This window comes from Phasianus colchicus, chromosome 1 (assembly GCF_987193195.1).
Source record: "Phasianus colchicus chromosome 1, bPhaCol1.hap1.1, whole genome shotgun sequence".
Lineage (NCBI taxonomy): Eukaryota > Metazoa > Chordata > Aves > Galliformes > Phasianidae > Phasianus > Phasianus colchicus.
In genome coordinates, this window is record NC_143436.1 from 149,049,396 (window position 1) to 149,077,265 (window position 27,870).

The 27,870-nt window shown below is 36.2% G+C and overlaps 1 protein-coding gene across 9 annotated transcripts in view; it reads right to left on the bottom strand.

Annotated features, from left to right (window-relative positions):
- Positions 1-27,870, bottom strand: part of GPC5 (glypican 5) — a 286,321-nt gene that overhangs the window by 91,896 nt on the left and 166,555 nt on the right. Inside the window, exon 5 of one of the 9 annotated variants that reach the window (XM_090130095.1) lies at positions 3,764-3,884. The exons of the other annotated variants lie outside the window; for them this stretch is intronic. Coding sequence (XP_089986221.1) covers positions 3,842-3,884 — 43 coding nt within the window. The 3' untranslated portion in view covers positions 3,764-3,841. Of the gene's footprint in view, positions 1-3,763; positions 3,885-27,870 lie in introns of those variants that run through there. 9 annotated transcript variants of the gene reach the window in all.

The window sequence follows — 27,870 nt, forward strand, 5'->3', positions numbered from 1 at the left end:
AATTGGAACACGAAGAAGTTCATTCTCTGCTCTTTTCACATAACACTTGCCTACCAAGATGGATTTACACATATCCTATCTTGACTTTTTTTTTTTTTGTCTTAGGTGTGTTTTGTTGGGTGCAACCTAATCTAACAAACATAAATCCATTCTTCAGTTCATGAGTGATATTTTCAGATTCCTTTAAACCTCTTGCTTTATATCTCCCATCAGAATTGTGTTTCCAATAGTTTTCCTTCCTTTAGGAGTGGTAGGAAGGAAGAGTTCTATCAAGTGACTTCAAGCATTCTATCTTACTTTGGCAGTGTCCTTTAAGAAGAAAACAAACATTAAAAAAATGATTATTTTGAAGAAATAGCCCAAAGTGGAGAGGAAAGCAAACAAATGAACTCAAATTTCTCACTTCTCTAACTGTGAGCCAATTATTATAACTATCTGTGATTTAACTGTTATTTAAAAATAAAAATAGAAAACTTTTTTTTTTTTTTTTTTTTTTTTAAGGAAAGATTAAAACTATCTCCTGGTACACCAAGTGATCTTTTTTTTCCTGTGCAGCAAAAAGTTAATTTGTAATTTTAAAATTCATATGAGATGACAGAAATATGAACATCAACTTTTCTTTCTCTCCAGAGAAAAACGGACATTAACTACATCAATTATTTATGAAATACCCAGATAAAATTGGAATTTTAGTAAAAGCTAAGTACATATTCAAGTTTTTCTTCTTGAGTACTGTTACACTAAATTTACTTTTTCACTTGGATTTTACTTTTTTTAAAAATAAAACAGAATTTAGTACGAAGTAAGTGAAGTGTCCCTTCCCTTCCCTTCCCTTCCCTTCCCTTCCCTTCCCTTCCCTTCCCTTCCCTTCCCTTCCCTTCCCTTCCCTTCCCTTCCCTTCCCTTCCCTTCCCTTCCCTTCCCTTCCCTTCCCTTCCCTTCCCTTCCCTTCCCTTCCCTTCCCTTCCCTTCCCTTCCCTTCCCTTCCCTTTTCCTTTTCCTTTTCCTTTTCCTTTTCCTTTTCCTTTTCCTTTTCCTTTTCCTTTTCCTTTTCCTTTTCCTTTTCCTTTTCCTTTTCTTACCAGGGATAACATAATTAAGCCCCAAGAAATAAAAAAAATATATGATTTCAATAGCATTTTTGCAGAACCTAGTACTTTTGCAATTTCTAATGTGATTTCTAAATATGTTCAAAACAAGTCAATTGCTGTATTAAATTGGAAGAATATTTCATAAATGCAATGTAACTATGTGTTAGCTTTCCTTTGTCAGTTTGCCCCTAAGGATGAGAGCAGCTCAATCAGTGTAACATTTTAAACTTTTTTTAGTTTGAGTTTACTTCTGTTTAATCATTAATTATAGACCATAATAAACAAATAGCACCTAGAGGCATATTTTGCAAAATCACCAAGGGCCAACCCAGTAGCAAGGTTTGTATATCTGTCACAGGAGCAAGCATTGATGGAAACTGCTAGAAAAGCAAGGTCAGAGTGGCTGTATATCCCTCTGAAAGTGCGTGTTGAAAAGTTAATATACTGGGGGTCTGACTTGAGAAACTTGTGATGAGGAAGTGCTTTACTAACATGAACTCCTTTCAGTCACTAATTGAGTATTTCTACTTGTATTTTTTTTTCACAGTTATTCATTAATTTTTAATTGCTTCTGGAGTGGTTTCAGCCACTTTTTCTGCTTTATTATATTGCAGCCCACATTATGATCTATGGAAAACAAAACCAAAAAGGAATGGAAACATTCTAACAGCTCCAGTTTCCCCAGAGTTAGCACTCACAGGTTTAGCTTGTAAATAGCACAGCACGGATCATTCAGTCCTAAACTTGGCCACACACTGTGCACAGATTTGATTTTCTGAAGAGTTAAATACTTTCTGAAAAGCTTTTAGGTCATTTCACTTAGTTATCACTGCACTAATTGCTTATATTTCCTTTTCCATTAATTAGAAGATTGACCATATCCAGAAGTGTTCTCTCTTTTCCACAACTATAGGCACAACCTAGGGTGCCTTAGCTCAGCTGCAGACATGTAGGATGCTGTTCAAATTCTCACATACAAGTGCCTCATGCCATTTCAAAAGCATAGGACAGATGAGGTTTCTCAGAGGGGGCTGGAGACCTGTATCATTCTGACATGGCACATAGGCACCCAACATGAGGCACCGATCTCCGTATACCTCAAGAAATCCCTCAAAAAATGAGAACCAAGGAGATCTCATTAATATAGGTGACATATTAGTGGAATGTTTCACAAAAGGTACCAGACACCCTAGTTTAATAATAAATGTTTCCAAGTCTGAACTGAACCCTACATTTTATGCGCCTGAAGCTGAGCTGACAAGGCATACAACAGAGAGTCAAAGGAATTAGTTCATTAAAAGGTGTTAAAATTCATCCAAAATTGTCACAAATTTAGTTAATTGTTTGAAGTAGGACCAAAAAATTTGCACTGAAAACATAAGTCATAAGATAAAATATCTTTATGAACTGAACATAGTATTCAAATATAATAGTTAACATGCAGATCTAAAATTCTTTGGTAAGACTCAGCCCCTGAATGAGACACTCAGATATGTAGATGTTTCTCCAGATACACCATAGGCCCCGTACCATATCTATGTCTACCTCCAGTAACATACTGGCAAGGAACTGAATTGCACTTTGGAGATCCTTCTCAGTGGAGTCTAGAAAGCAGCTCACCACAAGTTAAAGCTGAAAACCACATTTCATCAGCTGAAGCACTCTGTAAGCATCACTAATTGTATTGATCGAGTTGTCTAAACATGGGTGTCTAATGCTATTTGAGATGCTCTCTAGTATCACATCTATTCCACAGCTGCTGTTCCAGAGCTGTTCAGATCTCCCATGCTGTATATCTGCTTGATCCATGTGGGTCACCCTAGATAATCTCAGTCTTGCAAATGGCACACTACAAGCATTTTTCCTTACTAAGCTAAAAGTTGTTTTCATACATCCCTGAAATACACTGGGAAACACATTTAAACATAGTTGTAAGCTAATAATAACATAACTGTATTCAAAAGTTTCTAACTGTATCGAATGAGATGGTAAATTTCTACTTATTATTTAAATAAATGTCATGCTCAAATAAATGTAACCCTTGAATTTTAATGTATTTATTTATTTAATATCTATGCAATTTTCATATGTGAAATTCTGCAATTTTCAGTATTACCCTTTGGATCTTGCAGACATCCTTGGTCTGTGTTCCAAATTGGATGGATGCCAGTCAGCCTTGTTGTGACGTTTGTGAACTCAAGTTAATAAAGTAATCCTAATGAGAATACAGGACCAAGCTAACAAAGATATGCAGCTTTCAGACTGAAGTTTGCTGGCCTTGAGCCAGATTTAAGCACAAATTAAATGAGTGTAGCTTTCTCTGTAGAAGGCCGTGAAGATACACTCTAACTTGCAATAAGGCAGATTCCCAGCAATCCACAAAACAGTCAAGTAATTGGTTCAAAATGATGCTGAAGGGCAAAATCTCTGAAAACATGTGGCTAATGTTTGAATAAATTTGGCATATATGAAGACACTTTTCTTGACAGAAAAAGACATAACTTTACAGACATACAAGAATGAAAAATTAAGTCCTGGTGGTATCTAACCAAATAGAGTATCTATTTGGTATGGATACATGAACTGTTAGTACAGGGTTTTTAGCTATGTTAACTGGGGATAAGGTACAAAGATAAAAATGTCTACATACTGGGTTTAGTTGGCAAGGTTTTCTAGCAAGGAGGCAGCAGGACTGGTATCTGTAATGAGTGCCCCATAGAAGAATCACTTATAGCTGGCTACAAAAGGGATCTACCACTGGCCAGAGCTGAGCCATGAGTGACAGCAGTTGTGCCTGTGGGAGAGAAGATGTAAGAAAGGGAAAAAGCATAGGAGCAGAGGAGAGGCTCGTGGTGAGACAGTCTCCTGTCCTACAATGAACAGGGACATCAACAGCTTGATCATATTGTTCAGAGCCTCCTCCAGCCTGGCTTTGAAAGTCTCTATGGACAGGGTAATGACCACATCTCTGTTTCGAACAATGTGTTTCGGTGCCTCACCATTTTCAATGTAGAAGACTTTTTCCTTATATTTAACCTAAATCTAGTGTCTCTAAGCTTGAAACCATTTCTCCCTGTTCTATCACTACAGACCCTGCTAGAGAGTCTGACATCTTCTTTCCTGTAGCTCCCCTTTAGATACAGAAAGGCCACTATCAGGTCACCTCAGAGCCTTCTCTTCTCCAGGCTGAACAGGCTCACCTCTTTCAGTCTGTCCTCGTAGGAAAGCAGTTCCATTCCTTGGATCATTTCTGTGGCTCTTCTCTGGATGCGCTTCAACAGGTCTATGTCTCTCCTGTACTGAAGGCTCCACATCTGGATGCAGTATTCCAGATGAGGCCTCACCAGCACAGAATAGAGGGGGAAGATCACCTCCCTCAACCTGCTGGCCATGCTTCTTTTGATGCAGCCCAGGTTGGCTTTCTGGGCTGCAAGGGCGCATAGCTGGCTCATGTCCAGCTTGCCATCCACCAGTACCCCCAGGTCTTTTTAGTCAGGGCTGTGCTCAATCTTTTCATTGCCCAGTCCGTATCGGTAATAGGGACTGCATTGACCCAGGTGCAAGACCTTGCACTTGGATTTACTGAACCTCATGAGGATCACCTGGGCCCTCTGCTCAAGCCTGTCTAGGTCTCCCTGGATGGCATCCTGTTTCTCTGGTGTGTTAACTGCATCCCAAGTATGGTATCATCATCTTCCCTGGCATAGACGTGAGACTGACATCTTGAGAAGCGTTTTTCCAAATGGTTGTATCCCTATATACTGAGTACCCTTCCATCTTGGAAGAGAATAGGATGCTATATGGAGGAGTATCTTTTAGTAAACAGTAAATAAAATATTCAAACAGATAAGCAAGGTAAAAAAAAGTCTCTTTTTCTCATCTAGGCTTTACTCTATCAAGTAATAATCATTTTCCTGATAGCACTGTGAGCAAATGGTGGTCAAAATTCACACCCTAAAAGGCATAACTTTATGTTAATTACATGATAGAAATTGCAAATGTTTTACGTGATACAATAAAGAAAATATACAATATAATTGATACAGAACTTCCACTTTCAGCAATCACTTCTGGTCACCAAAATAACTTTTCTAATAGGAAGATTGAAGGGATGAAAAAAAGTGCATGGCTAAAAGTTCATCACAGTATCATGTAATTTACAGATCAGTTACTTGATTGCCCAGATTTCCTGAATATTTAATTTCATCTGTTGTCCATACAACCACTATAGTTCATGCCAACATTGTATGTTAACTGACATATATACCATTCCACTGCTATGAATTTTCAGATGGAACTATTTACTATTTTGGCTGAATCTGTTTATAAGTTTTAAAGAACTTTGACCCATGTGCTCATGCGTATCATAAGATTGCATTAGGTCTGTGAGCAAGTTGTAACTATTAGAAGGAAAACAGATAAATGATGCACTCTTTAAATATACCCTTTATAAAGGTTGAAAGAAGAAAAAATAGATTTAAAATATTTTCCAGGTAAATTTCTGTTTTCAATTACAAATATTCTTAAAAGCCATTTGAAATGAGAAACAAATGATTTAACTAACATAGTAATGAAAATAAAGATACAATATATTTTTCTTCTGCAATATAATGATAAAGTTTTTGTAGGATTTATCAGTATATTTGCCAAACAAGAAAAAATAAGTAACAACTATGTATTTAAATTTTTTTTTTTTAAATAAACACTAAAATATAAACTTGAATTGAAATGGAAACAAAGTTGGACTGTATAAGAATTCAAAAGCCAAAGAAAGACAGAAAAATGAGAACACCTGTAAGTTGTACTTGGAAATGATACTGGAAAATGCATGACAACAATGAAGAAGATTTAAACATTTCTTCTCCAAAATATGCAGAAAGAGATATTTATCTGTGGCAGCATCTCAAATAGTTAAAAAATTGTTATATCCTTATTATAATGCTTCCAGACTTGTTAATGTTCACCCATGGAAACTGTATCAGTTCATCTCTCTATATGTACATAGATATAAGCTTCTGTGTATATGCTGCTATACACATGCAGCAAGTAATTTTCAGACTGCCATAGCACTTTTCAGCAAACTATTCAGATTACCTAATATAATTCAGTGTAAACTGGGTCTTTGTTCTTTTATATGCAACATATAATAATAATAATAAAAAGAGTAAATTTTGCTTGAAGATTCTATAAGCTATCACAATAAATGAGGAAAATGCCCTAAGTTTTAGTACCAAACTGGAGAAGGGATTTCATTATGTTGTTAAGCTACTGAAATATTGTTTAAAAGAATTAACAACACAGGTGGCATTAACCACCATTTTGAAAACCAACCAAGTAAACAACGACAACAAAAAACTGACTGTCACTATTACTGGATCTCATCCAGAACATGTCTAATAGGCATGTTAAAAATATGTCTTCAGATAGGGCCCATAGGGGATTTAGTGAGAAGAAAACATAATTTAAGGATCATTGTCAGGATTCGACATGAGGTAATGATCTAGTGTCAGGTATCCCTGCTAATGCCAGGGGGTTTGGGACTAGATGATCTTTAAGGTCCCTTCTAATCTAAACCACTCTGTGACCACTAAGTGCCTAAAATAACTTTGCCTGAGCACTGGTTCCTAGTTACATTTTCTGATGACTGCTGTTGCCAAGGTAGGTTACTTTGATTATCATAGTTTCTTGCGTGTGTACATAAATTCTTTTGTGGACGAAAGCCAAATTTATTAACTGACTTGTGATGCAGAAAATCTCTGGCGGAGGCAGAAACCGTTTGGATACCTGGAAGCAAAGGCAGTTCATGATTACAGTCCTGATCTGGAATTAAGGGAACAGCTGGTTTAATTCCCTGCTCTGTCACAAACTTTTGTGACTTTGACCAGGTCATGTTGAATACATTCATTTATGTTTGTAGTTATATTCAGTTTTCTATCTCTGAAGCAGCTCTAGTTACACATACACAGACATTTCTGTGAAATATAAAGCTTTTTGGAAATTAATGCATCCCATTTCCCTTTCAATATTTCATTAACAGACAGATCACAAGAGTGGAAATACCTAAAATAAGTTATAGTAGCTATAAGATCTTTCTTAATGAAATTAAAAACAAAACAAAACAAAACAAACAAACAAAAAACAAGAAAGCAATTTAATTATTCTCTTTTGAGCTCATCATGAACCAAAACTATTAGAAGAGTCTTCCATCATTCTGATTCAGATACAATCCAAATGGTATTTCCTGCTAAATTTTATTCTTTACAGAGCTGCTAATTCAGTGTGATTGGCAAATGGGACACTGGATGGTAGCTTCACTGAGTCCCATGCATCAGAAGTGTTAATCCTCATAACAGACAACCATCATTCCTTCAGTCCTTAGCGTTGTTGGCTAGGATTGATCTGTCAAGCTGAAATTCCCTATTCAAGTATCTTTAATAAAAATAATATTTTAGGATGACTAGAATTTTATTCTGTCACTTCTTCAATTTAAAGCAATAAAAATTTATATTGCAATTCAAAGAATGAAAAATTGAACATTTATAAAAGAGCAGAAAAGATTTAATATGATACTAGATATTTCCAGAAGTCAGATACTACTGCACAGTTGTCCTAGCCAATGGTCTTAAAATCAAGACGAAGATTATAATTTCATTTCTACTCCTGCTTAGCATTCACTTTTGTTTCAGGCTCTGGAAGAGTTGGACACAAAGGAACTGCCTGCCATTCTTTTCAACTATGTTATCAGAAAAAAAAAAAAAAAAAAAAAAAAAAAAAATTACAATGGTGAAATTGGAAGACTTAAGGAAGGCCATTTATGTTACCCAAGAGGATACAAATCAATAAAAGTTCATGGCTCAGAGGTTCTCATTGATTGGAACATACTGGTAGCACAGTAATTTCAAAAACCAGCGTAAGGTTTGCTAACCACACCACATTTTCTGATTGTACACAATAAAATGTTATGATCTAGAAATAAGCTCTCAACAGTACAGGCTTTTGAATGTCTTAATGTGTTTGACTTAAACATTGATCAGCTGAACACTGACACTGCTTGAAATGTTTTTCAGAGAATTATAAAACTCATATAACATAAAATGTTTAATATAAAAAAAAATCTATAAAATATGATTATAAGCTGAAGAGCACAGATATTATAAAGAAAACAGAGAAAAGCAGTTCCTCAAGGAAGACTGCATTCTGTTGAAAAGAAATTATATGCCATATAAGACCCTTTTAAAAAGTACCTAACTAAACTCTTCTGTTCATTCATTAACTGTTGAAGACATTACTGGCTGTCAGAATCAACTCATGCATGCTGCCATGACAGTAATTTACTGCAGGCCAGGGAGTAGGAGGAGGGTGGATAGGGAAACAACCATTTCCATTGCTTACAGATATATCTCAGTTAAAAATGGCCTACTCTATCAGTTGTTGCTGTGGAAAAAAAAAAAAAAAAAAGAAAGAAAGAAAAAAAAAAAAAAAAGAAGTAATTTATGTCAGAGTGCTATTGTAGATTATTCTGACTCATGGGACACACTATGAATGAAAACATCACTGTTCCAAACTGTGGAACAAAGTACCACATAGTACATTCACTCCTGATGAGACAAATCAGTTCGGTTGAAGTATAAACAAATAATACACATATATATTTTGGTTTAAGTTTACTACAACATTAATCACTTTTGAATTATGATTAAACATACTCTTTGTGAGGAAAACAGTTAAAGAAAAACATTTAAATGATCATAAAAAACTTTAGAATATTGTATTTTAAGTGTTATTAACCTAATTTTAAATTCACACTAGATGAGAAAATCATTGATTCAAATGCATGATTTGGGATCTTAGATAATCTAATGGGTTTAATGCAAGTTTTCAGTACTACAGTACGGATAAATCTGTGAAACAACTAAGAATGCTCTGTCAAATACAGTAATGGGATTTACCTCATTTTCAGTTTGCCGCACTCTTTCATCACTGGAGGTAAATGAAAACCTTTTGAAGCAGTGAGTCTCTTTAAATCGATTAAAATTGTTTTAATTAATACATGCAAAGTAAATAATAGAATAAAACTTATTGTAAAGCATAAGTACCATTAAAAAGGATAAATTGAAATCAAATGTTTCAGTTGCGCCCAGAAAAGTCACCGCTAACTTGATGAGTCAATGATTTGCAAATTTCTTGTCTGTGTTCTTTTAACATTTAGACTAGACACAGCCCTTAGCTGTGGGCTAGAAAATTATTTGATTTCTGGCCAGGTCAACCAGGCTTTTCTGATTAATTAAGGTGATTGTTTTCTATACTATTTTATCTCAGCCATCTGACAAGCCTTCTTCACCAAAAGTGAGTCCTGTCCTCACACTGCACATATATCCAAACAGTCTTTCCATCTTCTCTTCTCTTCCTAGCAGTCCCCTCCACAGCACTTCTGGAAGTGGAAGGCTGTGTGACACAGTCTGACCCATAAGGATAGCTGGCTTTTTCATAGTCATACTGCAGAGCACTGAAGGGACAGCAGATGTACTGTCAGTAGATTTTGACAAGACCCTGTGTTTGCCCCTGTGGCTGTGCTGAGTTCCATGGTTTTGGGCAGATGCCCAGGTGCGCTTTAAGTAGGGTGAAAAGTAGTACAAAAGAGACAGACAGTGTGTTTCATAATAGAAAAGACTTAGGAAAAAAAAAAAAAAAATAGGCAAAAGCAATAGGAAATTATTCTGTTAGATTCCAGAGGATAGGTTTTACAATAATATACCGGGTTTCTTCTATAAGACAGGAAAGATTAGAAAGAGGAAGAGGGTAATCATGAGGTTCTTACCTCAGACTCAGACATTAGATAAGATTTTAAGATGAATGGCTCTATAGGGAAAAATTTTAGCAATTTTGTATGCCTTGTCAACTTTTCCCAATAGCCTGTGAACTTTGCTTCTTCAACAGAATTATATCATTGCTCAGTTCAGACTCATATTAATTATTAATATTTATTGACTTATTTACTGCTTATTGTGATTGTAGAATCATAGAATCATAAAATGGTTTGGATTGGAAGAGTCCTCTAAGATCATCTAGTTCCAACTCACTTACTATAGGCAGGGTACCCTTCCTCCTCACTGTTAAAATCTCCAGATATTTACACAATGGCACTGCAGATTTTTGCAGGGTCCTGGACATTGTGTTAGACTGATGCTATGGTCTGAGCAGTACAGTCTTGACAGAAATTTCAGAGAGGAGATCCTGAGAAGTATTACAGAAGCTGGGACCAAATTCTTCCATGTAAATCCTACACAGAATGGATGATCTTGAAGCCAAGCTAGTAATTCTTTAAGCATGTTCCCTCTGTGAGGATGACAGAACAGAGCAGAAGTGAAAACTGCTAGAGACAACTAGACATCCTCACAGCTCTCCCAAGTGGCAGTGTCCACAAATGGAGACACAGGCTGAGAAAGCTTGTCTTCAGTATATGTCAGTATACTCTACTCTACTCTAACAATGTAGAAAGTTTGCTACAACCTCCATCTGGTACTTCATATATATTTAAATACAACTAAGGTAAAACATGGGTTAGAGTAGAAAAAGTACCTTCATGTGCAAAACCAAAACCACCACCCTGCAAGAAAAAAAGCACGTCTTACTGCCTAGATATCTCAGTTTCCACAATTTTTTGGCTACATAGCAAATACAGATTCCCTCACTTTCAAAAACTGTTGTGCTTTAACCCAGCAGGTAGTTAAGAACCACACCATCCCAGCTGAAATCAAAACTAATCTTGAATTGTTGAGATTTCCTCACTATGATTAATTATGTCTTCCATTTACAAGGTTTAATTCACGTTTATCCCAGTCTTATCAGAACAACTAAGGTATGTTGCAAAAAAAATATGGCTAAGAATAGGCATCCAAGAGGATAATTATAAAAATATGCTTCTGTATCACTTGTCAGTTCAAAACACCTCTATATACGGTCATGTTTTAATGCTTCCCATTTCTCTCCTGATGCTCAAGATCTCTTTTCACATCACCTCTGCTCCAACTCATAGGTTGGAGCCAGGAAGCAGGGTGTAAATCACCTCCAAACTGCTGCTTTTCTGATTCTACCTGCTGTTGTTCCTCCTCTTCCAGCTGCTTCTCCTTCTGCTCTTTTGCCATTTTACAGAATAAGGGTGATAATCTGAGTTTTTCAGGTTCATTGTTTGACAAATATTTTTGAAAAAGAGTTAAGAACTGTTTCCATCATACTTGTTCAGTAATTTCCATAATAATTTCCAGTTTGATAGCCAGGTTAGTACTGAACACTATATGAGGGCTCATAAGGAATTATTTTTGCCACAATAACGCCATACAAGTTGCCAGCAGTACCTTGGCACCACTGTCTGTAGTTGAATTTCACATGGGAAACATGGCAACATGGACATGTATGAATAAAAATTTGATGTAAAACTTTTAAATTTTTTATGTCCAATTACCACGGATTTATCCAATATAATTTAAAACAGCTAAGTTAGACACTCTACTATGCAAAAGCCACAGCAACTGAATATTCCTGTAGCTGCAGATTAAAATTTGGAAGACTGTCATGGAGTTAACTAGATCAATCTACGCCCATGACAGGGGGCAGTAGGCCCCTGCCCCCCACACCCCCCCTGACCCCACAAAATGGGAAGGAAGGAAAGGAGGGAAAAAAACAGCAGCAACAGTCTATAGAGGAAAACTTATTTTACTAACTATGATATTGGATGCAAGATAACACAATATAATACAATCTAATTGAAATTGAGACTAATAAATAAGATAGGAGAGAGAGAGTTCCTGAGACCGAGTCAAACCTGAAAAGCTTCGAACGGCTAGGAAAGCACCCTCCAGCACCCACTGCCAGGCAGTAAGAGACCACCCCACTCGGAAGGGTCAGATCCCATGACTTCTGTAATGTATAGGGATAGGCACCTGGAATTGGAGCATTAACACTTTAATTCTAGTACACTACATGTTGTTTTGATGCGGAATACTTAAAATCAAAAAAACATAAAACCATGACAGAGACTCATTTGGGAAAGAAAATATGTCCCATTGTGCCATTTTTTCCTCATAAAGCAACAGCTTCAGTGGAAGTGCCATCAAATAATCTTGCTATTATTTCAACTAATAGAGCTATTTAAGTCATTAGATAATTGGGCATGTCATGGATTCATCTGATCTTCATTTCCAGTACTTGAAAGATTAACAGAATGAATTCAACTAGCAATAAATTTTTTAAGAGCTGAAAAATCCACTTGGAGAATTGCCAAAACTAAAAGTAGTATCTATAACTTAAAATGCCTCATCTGTGAAGCAACAATTCAATATATCTTTACCTGAATGACATTTATCATGTGCTTTCCATCAGAAGAAATTGTGTCCTTAAGATATATCATTCTCTTTGCTGGTTGTGGAGGTATTTGGTTTTTGTCTCATCTTTTATTCTGTAATCATAGCTCAATAAAAAAATCAAAATGGCCAAAATCATAACGAATAATAACAAGTCTGCATTGATAAATGTCAGTTTGCTATTTACCTAAATTGAACTGGATGATTTTATAATAGCAAAACATAAAATTATATTTTAAAAGAAAATTAAAGAATAACTAATAAGATAGGCTTATCACAGCATTTGGTGTACTTCCCCTCAGCGCAAGAACTCTCTCTTAAAACAGTTTATTTTACTATTTGACCCTGGTACGTAATATCTTACTTGACTGAATGCCTCTATTTTATTAAAAATTATAACAGATTATCTCCCTTCAAAAGGAATATAATACATTTTTCTTGCTTTCACCACCCTTATATTCCTTATATTCCTTATATTCCATTGGAAAAAAAAAAAAAAAATCTTTTGTCTCTGGATACAGAAGTTTTTTGTCACATGTCACATTAGTCATATTTTTTTATGTCTATGTATTGAAATTGAACACAATATCACTAGATTATATAAAGAAGGATACAGCCTCCCTGCTTTGTGATCATTTTCTCTTCATATGCATTTTAGAAAATCACAATAGATTTTTCCTTCTGCCTAGTCAAGCTGCAAGGTAATACATAATTAGCTAGGTAGGAAATGTAACAGAAAAGAGAATATTTATAGCCTGCAGAGTAAAATCACATTTTGAACTGTTCTTTAGGAAGGACTTTGAGTTTGCAATCATCTCTTTAGCAAATTTATAATTTCCCTCAGTTCTATTCATTTCAAATGCCTGCAGAGACCTTTTTCAATAGTTAGAGAACAATTGAAACTTTCCATCTTTCATGAGGAGTCTTTGATGATGCATTGACTAGAATGAGGTGCAGAATCATAAAGGCTTCTTATGTTCTTTACTGACCTATTCATTAAATGAGATATCATATGAACAGGCTTCGGAACACCTTCTGAATTTCTGACCACGTGGGAAAGAAGTATAGTCATAGAGCATAACAGTAGATTCCTGTCTAGATGATCCATTTTCAACTCTATTCCCCTCTTTTTTTTTATTTATTTATTTTTAAATTTCTACTGTAGTTGAATGACCAACCTGAACTTCATTTTTCTCTATTAGTCCTAAACCCTAGGGCACCACAATTTGCAAGAATATTCAGAGACAGTGATAGTTCTGTAAACACAATTTCTATACGCATAGTAATACTTTCTATCTAAAATAACATCCTTGCGACCCTTGTCAAAATATGGCCAAAACTGAGTAAATACGGAACTAAATTTTTCTTATTCTGAATTCTGACTAAAAAGTGAAATGAAAATAAAACATTTCTATAAATAGCAAACCATTATTTCTTGTTATGTTAAAAAAAAAAAAAACTTTTTTTTGTTGAATTTTGTAAAGATTTGTCAGTTCCTCAAGAAGGTTGCAATTTTCAGTAAAAATCTGGTATTTTGAAATGACAGAATCTTATAAAGAATATTTGACTTAGTAATCGTCTATTGCATAGTACTTTTCATAAGCCATGGCATGCATATTTATAGAGAGAAAATATGCACAAATTAATTGTAACTCTATATAGTGAAAACTCATTAAAATGATGTGTTCATCATTTTATAAATGAAAGCTTTTCTGTGAATAAATACAGGGTATAATTGCATATGATAAGTATTTCTCAAAACGGTCTGTTGATTATACTAAACAACTCTGTTAGCTGACCTGGTTAAAACTGATACATCAAGGTGAAGAGTTTCCCTGCCCTGTAAAGTCTGTAAGAAACTATTAGCATTACAGATTCTGCAATGAGTCCCACATTTGCCGCTCTCCATACTGTCTGCTCCACTACATATGAGTAACCCCACCACTTTCAAGGAATAGACTCACGTTGCTCAAGATACAACTCGGACCAGATCAGGACACTAAAATTTCATTTTCTATATATAGGCTATGCTATAGACAATGGGAACTCACCAGTGTAAATAAATGCATTGAGTACTGAGATTCACTGTATCCAATATATCTAAAATGGGCTGGCAAATGTGAGAAAAAATCTAACCTATACCCGTAAAAAGTGCACCCTTACTAACTGGCAGCTGGGAAAGAAACACTGCATACCTAAAAGAGTACTAAATACTTCTCTCTGGACAACTCAGTAGATCCTCGAGTGTCTGAATAGCTAGATCATTCCCCCATTATCACTGTCCAGATTGACTGGCTGCAACAGAAGTTCAGGTACTGAACTTACCAGTAAAAACGTACAAAGCTACCTTGCATTTACATGTGTACTTGGTTCCTCACTGAAAGAAAGGAAGTGCTGAACTGTATCACAAATCCATTAGACACACTGGGGAGAGAGAAGAAAGCTCCTAACTTCAGTCCTGTGTGTTATTCTTCAAAGCCTCTCAACAGCTTCTAGTTTAGACAGCATTAATCACACCATTTAAGTGTCAAATCTCCTTTTTAGATGCAGAACCCAGAAGTGCTTGGGCAGCATTAGTTAAATTCAATGACAGAGCGGAGTATAATGTATTTGTTGATTTTTCCAGATGAATTCTAAAGTCCTCTCTACTAAACATAATACATTTTTCTTTATCAACTATGCTTACAGTTGCAGAACTCTACCTCCACTTCACCTATGGCAAGATGTGTTCAACAAGATTTATTGAACTCTGCATACTAATTTAGGATTTTAAAACACATATATTTTCTAACTCTGGACTAAAAATCTGTTTTTCTTATCAGTAGTGTAGCAACAATTCTGTCAGAGAGTATCTTTACTCGTTGCTTCAAACTGCCTGTATGGATAATTCTGTATGCACAATGACATTCCACAAACCTACCTTTCCCCATATACTGAAAAATTGAAATATTTTGCAGCTCTCTTGCTAGCAGATGATGAATTCCTTCTTGCTCATTTTTCTTAGAAAAGTAGCCAAGATGCAAAAAATATGTGAATATTCTACTTAAAAGATGCCTGATATGTGCTCCTACTTTAAATATATGCTGTTATTTCACAGAGTCACAGAATGGCCAGGGTTGGAAGGGACCTCAAGAATTACAAATCTCCAACCCCCCACCACATGCAGGGCCACCAACCTCCCCATTTAATGCTAGACCAGGCTGCTCAGAGCCCCACCCAATCTGGCCTTGAACACCTCCAGGAATGGGGCATCCACAACCTCTCTGGGCAGCCTGTTCCTGCACCTCACCGCTCTCTGTAAAGAACTTCCCCTTGACATCCAACCTGTTATTTAACTCACAACATTTGCATTTGTCTCCAAATGTTAACTCCAATCTGATCAGATCAAAAGCTGGAAGGAAAAATGCTAGTATTTCACGGGAGTAAAATTTTATTCTGAGTACTAGAAATCAGACCTCCACATGGAAGAGATTTTTCATAAATAAATGAAGTAATCTTAAAAGGAATCCCATAGAAAAATATTTGTGAAATGTTTCTTCATCTTTTTATTATAGATGCATAGGTATATTGATAAATAGACAAATACTAGCAAATACTCACCTGCATACCAAACCATGAATTCTCTTGAAATTTTGGAGAAATATTTTGTACTCATGAGTATTTATGATAATCTTATAACACAAGTAACTCTTAAAAATAACAGATTTCTAAAATGCAGATTTTTTAAATATGAGATGTCACTGAATTTTTAACAAGTGCTTTACTTTATACAATAGTATTAGTTGAAGGAACATTTCTAAGATTTAGGTAGTGAAAACTCTTGAAAATAATGATATCTTAACTCACACATAGTGGTGGTAGTGTTGTTAAAGCCAAGATATCCTGATGAATATTAGCCAAGTTTGCTCCCTGGGAAGGTCACAACTTCTATTTGACAAAATGTTTCAGATATTTGCCCAAAAAGGCTGCCTACTTTTTTCAGATATGCAATTTTATTTAATCAAAAACATTACTTTTGACCACAAACTTTCTCTTTCTTGTTTTTACCTGCTCATCTGAGATGCCATTTATTAGAAAAATGCAGTAACAGCATGATGAATATGCAATTTCCAATATTCTGATGCACATTAAATAGAAGTGGGCAAATTAGAGCCTCCTAGGAAAACCATTTTCAATTGTAATCCATACACCATATTCTGATTAACATATAACTCTGACAAGAGTTTTTTGAAACATTTGAACTTCTCCTAATTGAGCACAATGCTCTGTTGTTATATGAGGACTGCAATTATTAAGATGAATTCACTGAGTCTTTCTACGCAATAGGCCAACAGTGACTCTACTTCCTCTGGATTTATATGGCCAATAAATGTACTTTCTGTCCTCCATTGAAAGTGCATCACAATTTACTCTGCCTTTTCATGATTTATAAATTCTCTCATGGAAGAAAGAAAGTAACAATGTGGTCTCAAAATAAAGAGCTGTACTTTCAATTGCAATAATCTTTGAAACATCACCACCAACAACAAAAAAGATGCTTTCTTTTCCATTAAAATTGTATAAGAAAAATAACTCCTGGCTGTTTTCAATTACCATTTGATAGGCAAGTGAGGAACTTATAATTCCATCATTATATATTATAATGCATTATTGTCTTATTCAATTTGTCTTCCCCAGTTTCAAAAGAAACATATACAGAATCCTGTATAATACACAATGAGGTTCCTAAAAAAGAATATTTTTTTCAATAGTACTGTTAAACTTCAAAAATTAACTAGGGGGAAGAGGATAGATTGGATGTTAGGAGGAAATTATTTACTAGAGGATAGAGGATGGTGAGACCCTGGCACAAGCTGCCCTGAGAAGCTGTGGATGCCTCATCCCTGGAGGCGTTCAAGGCCAGGTTCGATGGGGTCCTGGGCAGCCTGAGCTGGTGAGTAGTGTTTCTGCCCATGGCACAGGGTTGGAACTGTAAGGTCCCTTCCAACCCAAGTGATTCCATCACTCTATGATTCTGTGTCAAAGAATGTGAAAAGACCCAGTTATCAGCACAAGACAACATTTAGAAGTTATGTTATAAATATTTTTAATATGTGTAAGTAAAGCACTTTTTAACAACAAATCATGTTCAAACATTCAGTTTATCATCTGAAATATTTATCTTTAAATTCTCAAGCTCTGACTTCTTTATGACAAAATTCCATAGTGAACCTATATCTCATTTACACTGATAGCCATTTATACATTTCTGGCAGGGTTAAGGGGACTTTCGGTGAGTGTAAATGTAATATATGTTCAGTCAGAATTGAAGAGTTGATCTTTCCCTTTTCCATAGTAACATTCTAATATATCATTTACCTTCAGCTGAAACATTAATGTCAACTGAAATAATTAATTTTCAAAATCCTATATAAACTTAGCACCAAACTTCATCCTTAAACAAGTCACCAGGTGGACTTTAGTTCATATGATGTAACATAACAGTAACCTTTTTCACTGGTAAATGTGCAGTTCGGTCTGTCAGTTATATTAAAATGCTACTCATGCCAGGGAAGATGTTCAAAGGATGAGTGCACTTCTGACAAGAATACCTGTAAAGCTTCTTTTCTTCTCAAAATGTAACAAGATTACATTTCATCAGTACCTATCTGTCATGGCTTTGGTTGGAATAAAGTTAATTTCTTTTTTTTTAGTAGATGCTTGTATGATGCTGGGGTTTTTTTGTTAGTATTACTATTATACTTTTTTTTAATGAAAATAGTGGTGATAGCAGCCTGATGTTTTAGTTGTTGCTGAGCAGTGCTTACACAGAGCCAAGGACTTTTCTATTTCTTGTGATGCCCTGCCAGTAAGGAGCTGGGGGTTGCATAAGGAGATGAGAGGAGACACAGCCAGGACAGCTGACCTGAAACAGACAAAGGAATATCCCACATCTGTGATGTCATGATGAACAATAAATGCTGAGGTAAAGAAAAAGGAATGGGGGAGGCATCTGAGTGATGGCATTTGTCTTCCCAAGTAACCATTATTTGTGATGAACCTTACTTATCTGAGTGACTGAACATCTTCCTACCAACAGGAAATAGTAAACAAATTCCTTGTTTTGCTTTGCTTTGTGTATGGCTTTGCTTTACTAGTAAACGGTCTTTATGAATTCAATTCTCATCCCCCACCATTTTTGGGTGATGTGGGATGGAACAGAAGGATCCAGTCCATAAATACTTGGCTATGACACTGGTGCTATAGGCAGGGCTTTGGGTTTTTTGATAATGGCTGATCTTATAAGATGCCAGATCTGACAATAATACATGGGAAAGGTTTATCTTGCAGTGGCAAAACAGTTCCGGGGCAGGAATTGGCGGGGCTCATTCAAAGAGCTTTAAACTAGATTCAAAGGAGGATGGGGTTGTAGATGGACTTGCACAGGTGGCGCAGCATTCTATTAATTCTATTATTTTTAATGAATTATTCTATTAATAATTAATAATTCTATTAATGAAGAATGCGAGTTGTGGGGAAAAGGAGTAGTGCCTGAGAACTGGAGGAAAGAAAATGTCACCCCAGTCTTGAAAAAGGGCAAGAAAGAGGACCCTGGTAACTACCGACCAGTCAGACTCACTTCCATCCCTAGAAAGGTGATGGAACAACTTATCCTTGGTGCTGTCTCTAGGCATATCAAGGATAAGAGGTTCACTAGGGGCAGTCAACATGGCTTCACCAAGGAGAAGTCATGCTTAACCAAAATGATAGCCTATTATGAAGAAATATCCAGGTGGATAGATGATGGTAAAGCTGTGAATGTGGTCTATATTGATTTTAGTAGAGCATTTGATACTGTCTCACACAGCATCCTCGCAGCTAAACTGAGAAAGTGTGGTCTAAATGATTGGGTAATGAGGTGGATTGTGAACTGTCTGAAGAAAAGAAACCAGAGAGTTGTAGTCAATGGGATAGTCAAGTTGGAGGCCTGTATATAGTGGAGTATCTCAAAGGTCAGTGTTGGGACCAATACTATTCAACATATTCATCAATGACTTGGATGAGGTCACAGAGGGCACTGTCAGCAAGTTTGCTGATGACACAAAACTGGGAGGAGTGGCTGACATAGCAGAAGGCTGTGATGCCATCCAGCAAGACCTAGACAGGCTGCAGATTTGGGCAGAGAGAAATTGAATGAAATATAGCAAATGCAAGTGTAGTCTTGCATCTGGGCAAGAACCCCCAGTACCAATATAGGTTTATCTGTTGGAGAGCAGCATAGGGGAAAGGGATCTGGGGTCCTGCTGGACAGCAGGATGACCACGAGCCAGCATTGTGCCCTTGTGGACAAGAAGGCCAGTTGCATCCTGGGGAGTATTAGAAGGGTTGTGGTTAGTAGGTTGAGAGAGCTTCTCCTTCCCCTCTACTCTGTCCTGGTGAGACTGCTTCTGGAGTACTGTGTCCAGTTCTGGGCCCCTCAGCTCAAGAAGGACAGGGAACTGCTTGAGATAGTTCAGCACAGAGCCACAATGCTTAAGGGAGTGGAGTATCTCCCTTTCAAGGTAAGGCTGAGGGAGCTGATTCTCTTTAGCTTGGAGGAGACTGATGGGAGACCTCATTAATGTTTATAAGTATGTAAAGAGTGAGTGTAATGAGGATGGAGTCAGGCTTTTCTCAGTGACATCCAATGATAGGACAAGGAGCAACAGGTACAAGATGGAACATAGGAGGTTCCACATAAATAGGAGAAAAAGAAAGAAAGGAAGGAAGGAAGGAAGGAAGGAAGGAAGGAAGGAAGGAAGGAAGGAAGGAAGGAAGGAAGGAAGGAAGGAAGGAAGGAAGGAAGGAAGGAAGGAAGGAAGGAAGGAAGGAAGGAAGGAAGGAAGGAAGAAAAGATAATGCTTAGAAGTAAGAATAATCACAAGTTACAGAGGGTAATATATAAAAATATATGAATTATGAAATGGTTTTAAACAGTGAATGAGATGCATGTCCCTGCAATCCCAATTCATATTTGCTTTTGATTCACAATGAGACTGCATATCTATCTCATAGTTGACCTTTCTTAGAGCTCCCATGAGATGGATGCATCCACAACTACCTCCTGCAGTGTGTCCAGGGCCCAGAGTACCCAAATCACTCAAGTGACTGAGCACATTGTGCCTACTTGAGTAACATCTCCAGGTTTTACTTCTGAAGGCACTAGTGCATTGGTTTCTTTCACAAGACTTAGTCAAGATGCAGTCTATATGTTCTCTTGATCTCCAAAGTCCTGAAGTGCCAATGCCATCAGCAAGGTATTGGTATGGTCAGAGAGGGAGACAAATCATGGACATATTAACAGAGATACATCTTGGTATACATCCTGGTAGTTTTGATTTTTCAAGCAACTTGGCAAATGTGGGTGTTCTTGTTGTTTTTGCTTTGTTGTTTTTAATATTTTGGTATTTTTTTAGAATGAGCAGAATTCAATTTTGCTATAAAATTTCACATCAGCACTAATGAACACATTCATCATCTGAGATGCAATGTAGCAAGTGGGCCTGATTGAAGGGAAAAGACCAAGAAAGTGTGACCAAGTCAAATGGATGAACTTAAGAAAATGAGTTTTACGGAATAAATAATTGGATCAAAGTTAGACACGACTGCAATCATAGTTAGCTACTTTATTAAATGTATTGTGTCATTATCAATCTGCAAATATATTTTAGAGAGTTTTGCTATACGTAGGTTAGTTTCTTTGCTGCTGTAAACTCACATTGCCTATTTACAGCACGTGAAAATTTGCTCCACTCATTACAGCAAATTCTCTCAACTTAACTAAACTAGTTTGTTGTGAGTGTATTCTATTCCATTTATTAGCAAGGAAAAGATCTATGAGCTTGGCTACTTTCCTGTGAAAGCAGCCTTTTATCTCAGAATACAGAGGGTGATGTAAATAATGCTGCTACATAGAAGCCTGAGAAAGAAAGTGCTATATGGAAGTAATGTCTTGGGAAATTCTCTATGAGCTTCAGAGCCTGGCAAGTGTGACTGAAGTCTTTCTCTCCAATGGTGACATTCTTAAAATCTTGAGTGAATAAAGCAAGGAGCTTCCAAGAAAACAGCATTTCGATAGCAAGCAGGATAAGGCTGTGATAAAATATAAAAAGTAAAATGTAAAGGAAAATGACACGGATTTTTTTTGCTATTATTGTTCTAAAACCTGCAACTGGAATGTGTATCCATTAAGCTGGAGTGTGCATAGAGACTATATGGAAATTGTTTGTTTGTTTTAGTTTTTTGTTTTTTGTTTTTCCTTTTCTGTAAAGATTGCAGCAATCTCTGTCCCTGAATTACTCATTACAAATTTATATAGCACAGCTGGTGTTCTGTATAACCTACTGGGCATTTGTTGACACTATACTGAACAGGTATATTTACAGTTCTCGGGAGAAAATGGTATTGCATGTGTTTTCAAAACTCTCCTAAAACATCTGCAAGGTACAATGAAAACAAAAATACAATAACAACAAATAGTCCGTCACCTCACTTCAATCAGCAAATGCTGACTATTAGGAATTAATTCACCCTCTACTACATCCTTGCTGCTTATTTATTTAACTGCCAGGTAAAGTAAAAGCAAGACTAGATTAAATTTGCCCCAGCAATTCAGACATTGATGGTAAAAACTATAGGAAAGTATAAATGGAAAATTCTGGCACTAGACAATATTCTTCAGCCCTAGTAGAGAAAAAGGAAGATATAAACAAGTTCACTTGGAAGAGGTAAACCTAGTAAAAGTTATAGTTCGACTACTTAAAGAAGCTAATTTAAAACTCACCGAAATAGTACCTTTATTTACTCAGAGTGACTGATGCCATGTAAACTCAGGTTGTGGTTATGAGTGAAGTCATGTTATAACACTGAGTATTTCTGATTGAACAGAAATAGTAAAGTCTGTATTTGTAAAGGAGATTAATCAAATGGCAGGTAACTAGAGAAGGTCAAGGAACAGAGGCCAAGAAATCCTACAAACATCAGTGTTTCTGATCAGTAAAATGAGCAATATTTGTACTGCATTTTAGTAAACTTTTATTTGCTGAGGGTAAATTCTTTGAAATAACTTGAATGAGAAAAAAGAAGAAATTACCTTTTCAAGAGAGCAGAGGGATTACACAACCTAGCTGCTCACAGCACAGAATGTGATGAACACACTGCTGTGATTGTGTGATTCTGCTTTTTGTGGCAGTGCAGAGCAGAGATTCATTACACAGCAGACCTTTTCCAGACATATGTTCTAATGCCTGACTGGTTTGAGTTTGATTAAGAAGAATAAACATAATTTTCTAAACATAAGAGTTTATTGCTAATTGAGATACCTAAATTTCTAACTTCTAAATCAAATATCTTTAAAGGATTTAAGAGAAAAGTATGTACTCCTTGATGCAGTTGAGAGAATTTGGGAGTCCCAGTCATCTTGACTATCTCTCTACTAGTAAATACACTGGACCAAGATCTATCTTTGCTCCTAAGAAAAGGTTGCATGACGCAGGACCATACAGCTATCAGCTTCTACTTCTCACAATGAGGCAGCCTTTCCTACCCCATAAGTAGTCCCATGACCTTTTCAAGGCATCTTCTGGAAGGTCAACATGCCAACAAATGCTGGAAAGCCTCTAGAAAAGCTACACAGCAAGAATGGCCACATGCTACTACTTGAGTAACTTCCCCCCCCCCATCCCCCCTACAGGTGTAACTCTTTCAGGTATGCAGCAGCTTCACATTAGAGGGTAATTTCTGCTCAATCTCCTCATGAGTTTCATTGATAGGTGGATCACCGCACAAATAATGGAGGTCACTGCATCTAGAAAGGCTCAGAGCAGCCTGGAAAGAGGGAGGGAAAAGCTCCAGCACAAGCATGGAGCTTAGACATTTTCTCCAGTGTCTCTTGGCTCCCCAAACATACCATATTGGCTATGAATACCTTGTTGTTCTAGTCTGCAAAGGGCCTTGGTCCTAACTATTGACAATTCACTATATTATGTGCTCTCACTGCATTCAGTCTAATGAAGAATAATTATGATATTGTGATTACTACTCTGAAAAGCCTAAAGGATTCTTTAAGAAGATTCTTTAAATAATTCAATTAATATAAGAGTATTTTGCACTGTCTGTCCTTTCCTTAAAAAAAAAACTGTCTTGTATATCTCACAGTGCTGATGCCATACTGTGAGAAATAATTAAGATGATTTGCACATTTGCGTACATTTTTGCAAGTTACAGTTTTAGAGGTCATATGTTTAATTCCTTTAAAGTTTAAGAAACATATTTCAGCACATTTTAATGCTTGCTAATCTTTTTGTTGTTTCAGTGCAGGTCAAAAGTGCAGATACTGGCTGGTCACTAGTTCCCAGTTGGCGGTAAGCTGTGGTATGTGCTTTGCAGGCAGTCTCACAGCTGCCATTGAAAAAGACTAATGTCTGAATCCCACTTAGGAAGCTGATATAGGCTCTATTTTGAAATAATGTCTACTGTTAAATGTTTGATTTGAAGGAATTTTTCACATATTTTAATCATTGTATATGGCATTCAGTTTTGGGAGGGTGTGTAAAAATCCTGCTTCTTTTCTTTGCTTAATTCTGTAAATATTTGTATGGATTCTAGTCCAGAGCAACAAGTACATTTTCAGCTTTTGTAAAACAGAGTCCAGGAAGATTTTGCTATTATAACTCAACATGAGAAAAATCAATAAATTTTAAATTTCTTTCTAGATGCCTGCTAGACAACGTCTATAAAAAAATACTGACACTAACAATATGATGGGAAGCCATACTTATCTGTAAGGAAAGAAGGAATGCATTACTCTTTCTATTGTTTTGCATTCAGCTTCAGAAAATTGGTATCCTGTATATTAGAGCACTTTCTAAACTCTCCAGTTTGCTTACTTGGTAACAGAAGTCAGGAAAGCAAGATTTATCAGCATAATTATTTGTGACCTGCATACAGTACACTGATGCCACCTATAGACATGAGTAAAAGCATTCCTAAAAACATACACTTCAGACTGTGAAGCTACTATCCTGGATATTAATTAACATGTTTATTTTACTGACTATGACTAGAATGCTAATAGCTTAGCCACTGGAGATCAGATCTCCCTTGAATAAAATAAAATAAATGGTTGTCATCACTTTGACGGAAACTGAATCAAGCCTTGGATTAATTTTTTAGACTTATAATACACTTCCCCTCCAATGCTCTGCAAAACAAATTATTTCCTCTAATTTTACTGCACAAGACAAAATGTTCCCTCACGTGCAGATGGTTAATTTCATTTGATTCTGACGAAAGCCTTCTGAACCGCAAGCTGTTATGTTACAGCATGTTTATCATTTCAGCAGTCTGCCTCTAACTCAAGCTTATCCCAGCAAGACAGTCTTACCTGACAAATGCTAAGAAAAGACCAGCACTGTAATGTGTACCCTTGGGCACAACCCTGCATTGCTTTCGTATCCACAGATCATCCAGACCTTTGAAAGATTCCTCTTCCGCTCACTTATCTCTATTTTAAGATTAAACAAATGCAGTCTGATCCGGTTTGGATTTTCTTTTACATTTTTTTTTCTTTCCTTTCATGTCAGTCAAACCTAGAATAAGAAAGGCCCTTTTAGCTTTAAATACATCCCCTGGGGTATTCTGTTACCTGTCTCTAAAATTTTGCTCAAGACATACTTTGTACTGCAAAACTCGTGACTGTTTACTTCTGCAAATATCACCCTGAATTCAAGAATAGTCACCAGCTCATTTTCATCAGATATTCTTTAACTGCATTTTTAGTGACGTTGCTATTGGAAATATACTGTCTAGTGCATAATATCTAAAGATGAAGAGAGGCTCTAGTCAAGGCATCTGAAACAAATTCACTGCAGTGCTCTCCTTGCCTTGAGATTGTAGTTTCTTAAATAAAATGATGTAAAAAAGTTTAACATCTTTTATAACTAACCATAATATTAGACATTAGCAAAGTTAAGCCTCCAAAAATTGTAATATGCATAGCCATTTTTTCTCTATGGGTAGAAATGTAAGAAATTAACAGCATCATTGAGGATAGTCAGCAGAGATGTACCGAGGGCAGATTGTGCCTGACTCTCCAGGTTTTCATCTCTAAGGAGATGACTGGCTCTGTGGATGAGGGAAGAGAAATGAATAGTTTATAACATGACTTTTTAAAGGTTTTGAAATGGTCTCTCATGGTATCCTTATAGCCAAGTCGGTGAGACATTGTTTGATAAACAGACTATAAATCGATGTAAAATTAGTTGGACTACTAGACTTAATGGCTTGTGATCAGTAGAATAAAGTTTAGCTGGAAACCACTACAGTGGAGTCAACAGTGGAATTGGTGCTGTTTAATGGCTTTATTAATGATGCTAACAATGAAAGAAAATGAATGCATTTTCAGCAAGTTTGTGGGAGAGCAGTCAGTCTGCCAGAAAGCAGGGCTGTGATTCTGAGACATGGATTCATATATACTATATTCATGTATAGTTATTTCACAATATGCTTAATATGCCTTATGGTACTGCTTAACAGTAGAAGACAGACAGTAAAGAATATTATGAAAAAACCTTGGAGAGATAAATTCCAGTGATAAGAGTGCTAGAGTATGGTTGCTAGATGATAAAGTAAGGCTTAATGTCTGTCATCAAATCAAATCAGACTCTGAGAATAATTTTTTCTTTAACCTTGGAAACAGTCTAAGATGGAAGGAGTAAACATCCTGGAAGATGATAGAGTTCTCCCTTTAGGAAGAAAGAATTATTTAACTATAAGAAAAATATTGGCAAAAGAAACAAATACTATCAACTGAAGAATTAAAACATATTTAAATGTAAATAGTTATTAGCCATTAACGAAACAGGGTTCAAACAGTATTCTAATCATGAAATACAGGGGAAAAAAAAATCCATTTTAAAGTAGAACTTGATAAAATTATGACAGAACTGATACAGCACAGATGCTGCTGACAATAAAAGTATATAGTGATCTAGGTTGCATATTCCAATATTATGCCTCTTTCTTTTGTTTGTCACAGTGGCTCCAGAACAAAAGCTTTATTGATCTCTGTTATTTCAAAATGGAATGGGTTGCCTAGGCTTGGCTTTGCATTTTCAGGAATTATAGAAACTCTTACAGCCTTCAGTCACTTTGAAGGGAGATGTAAGGATGGAATAGGTGAAGCAGAGTAAGAATTTTCCTAAATAAGAAGGCTTTTAAAGGAGACTGCAAGGAAATACAGGGAGATATCTCCAAAGCCAATAAGCAAAGGTAATATTCCACTTTAAAAATTGCCCGAGACAAAAAACTGCTACCTACAGCTTCAACCTAAAGCACGAGTTATCAAGGTCTTAGCACTGTTAGCACTGTTACTTTTCAGAAGTGTGTGCTTTCTTAATACAGCCCTCTTTTATAACTGATAAATGAAATAAGCTTGTTAGTTTCTTTCAGCAAAGGAAAGAAGAAAACAGTTAAATTTTCCTAATCTAGATAGGATTTATTGAAGCAATTTGTGCAGATCTGCATATATAACTGAAAGTCTCACTACAAGCGCTGCTCCAAAAGTAATGCCTCCTATTTTATTATGTTGGTCCATAATGTCAGGAGTGAATGTTGATGGTATGGTAAATTCCCACCATTATTCCATTACATATTGTTGCCACTTGACAGATGACAGCAGAGGGGCAGTCTAAAAGAATGGTGTCTGACATGGAAACATGAATGAAGCAGGTGAGTCACTAAATTCCTCCATGAGGAAAAAATGGCATCCGTTGTCATTCATTGATGCTTGCTCAGAGTTTTTGCAGACCAGTGTGAATGTCAGCACAGTGAGGTGGTGGGTGATGCATTTCAGCAGTGGTAACAGTATCAGTGGGTCACCTCCACTGGTGCAGATTTTTACAAGCATGACGTGCAGGTTCTTGTTCATTGCTACTGAAAATATATAACTAATACTGGAGATTGTGTCGAAAAATACAAACTTCTTTTTAATTTTATATTGTGAAAGAAGATGTAAACATAGCTGTCAGAAGCTTCAGCTCATATGATTCAGAGCATTTGCAATATTTTTGCTGAGAAAGACAGAGAGACTTAGCTGATGCATGCATGTATAGAAATTTAGTACTGCACAAATGTGAAGTGACTGGCTTCATTAACGTTCAGGAAAGAAAAAAATTAGCTTCCAAAATCCACTGGTTAGTCAATTCTTCAAAAGACATAAAAAATGTTATATAGTTGCACAATTCAGACAAAATCTTGGTAATGAGGAATACTAAGAAAAAGTGCCCATTTGTGCAATGTAGTCTGTGAAGCAGCAAAAGAATTCAATAAACAATGAACTTGTAAAGGAGGTAAGATTTGCTTATAGAACTGGACAAAAGTGCAACATAATCTTGTGAGATG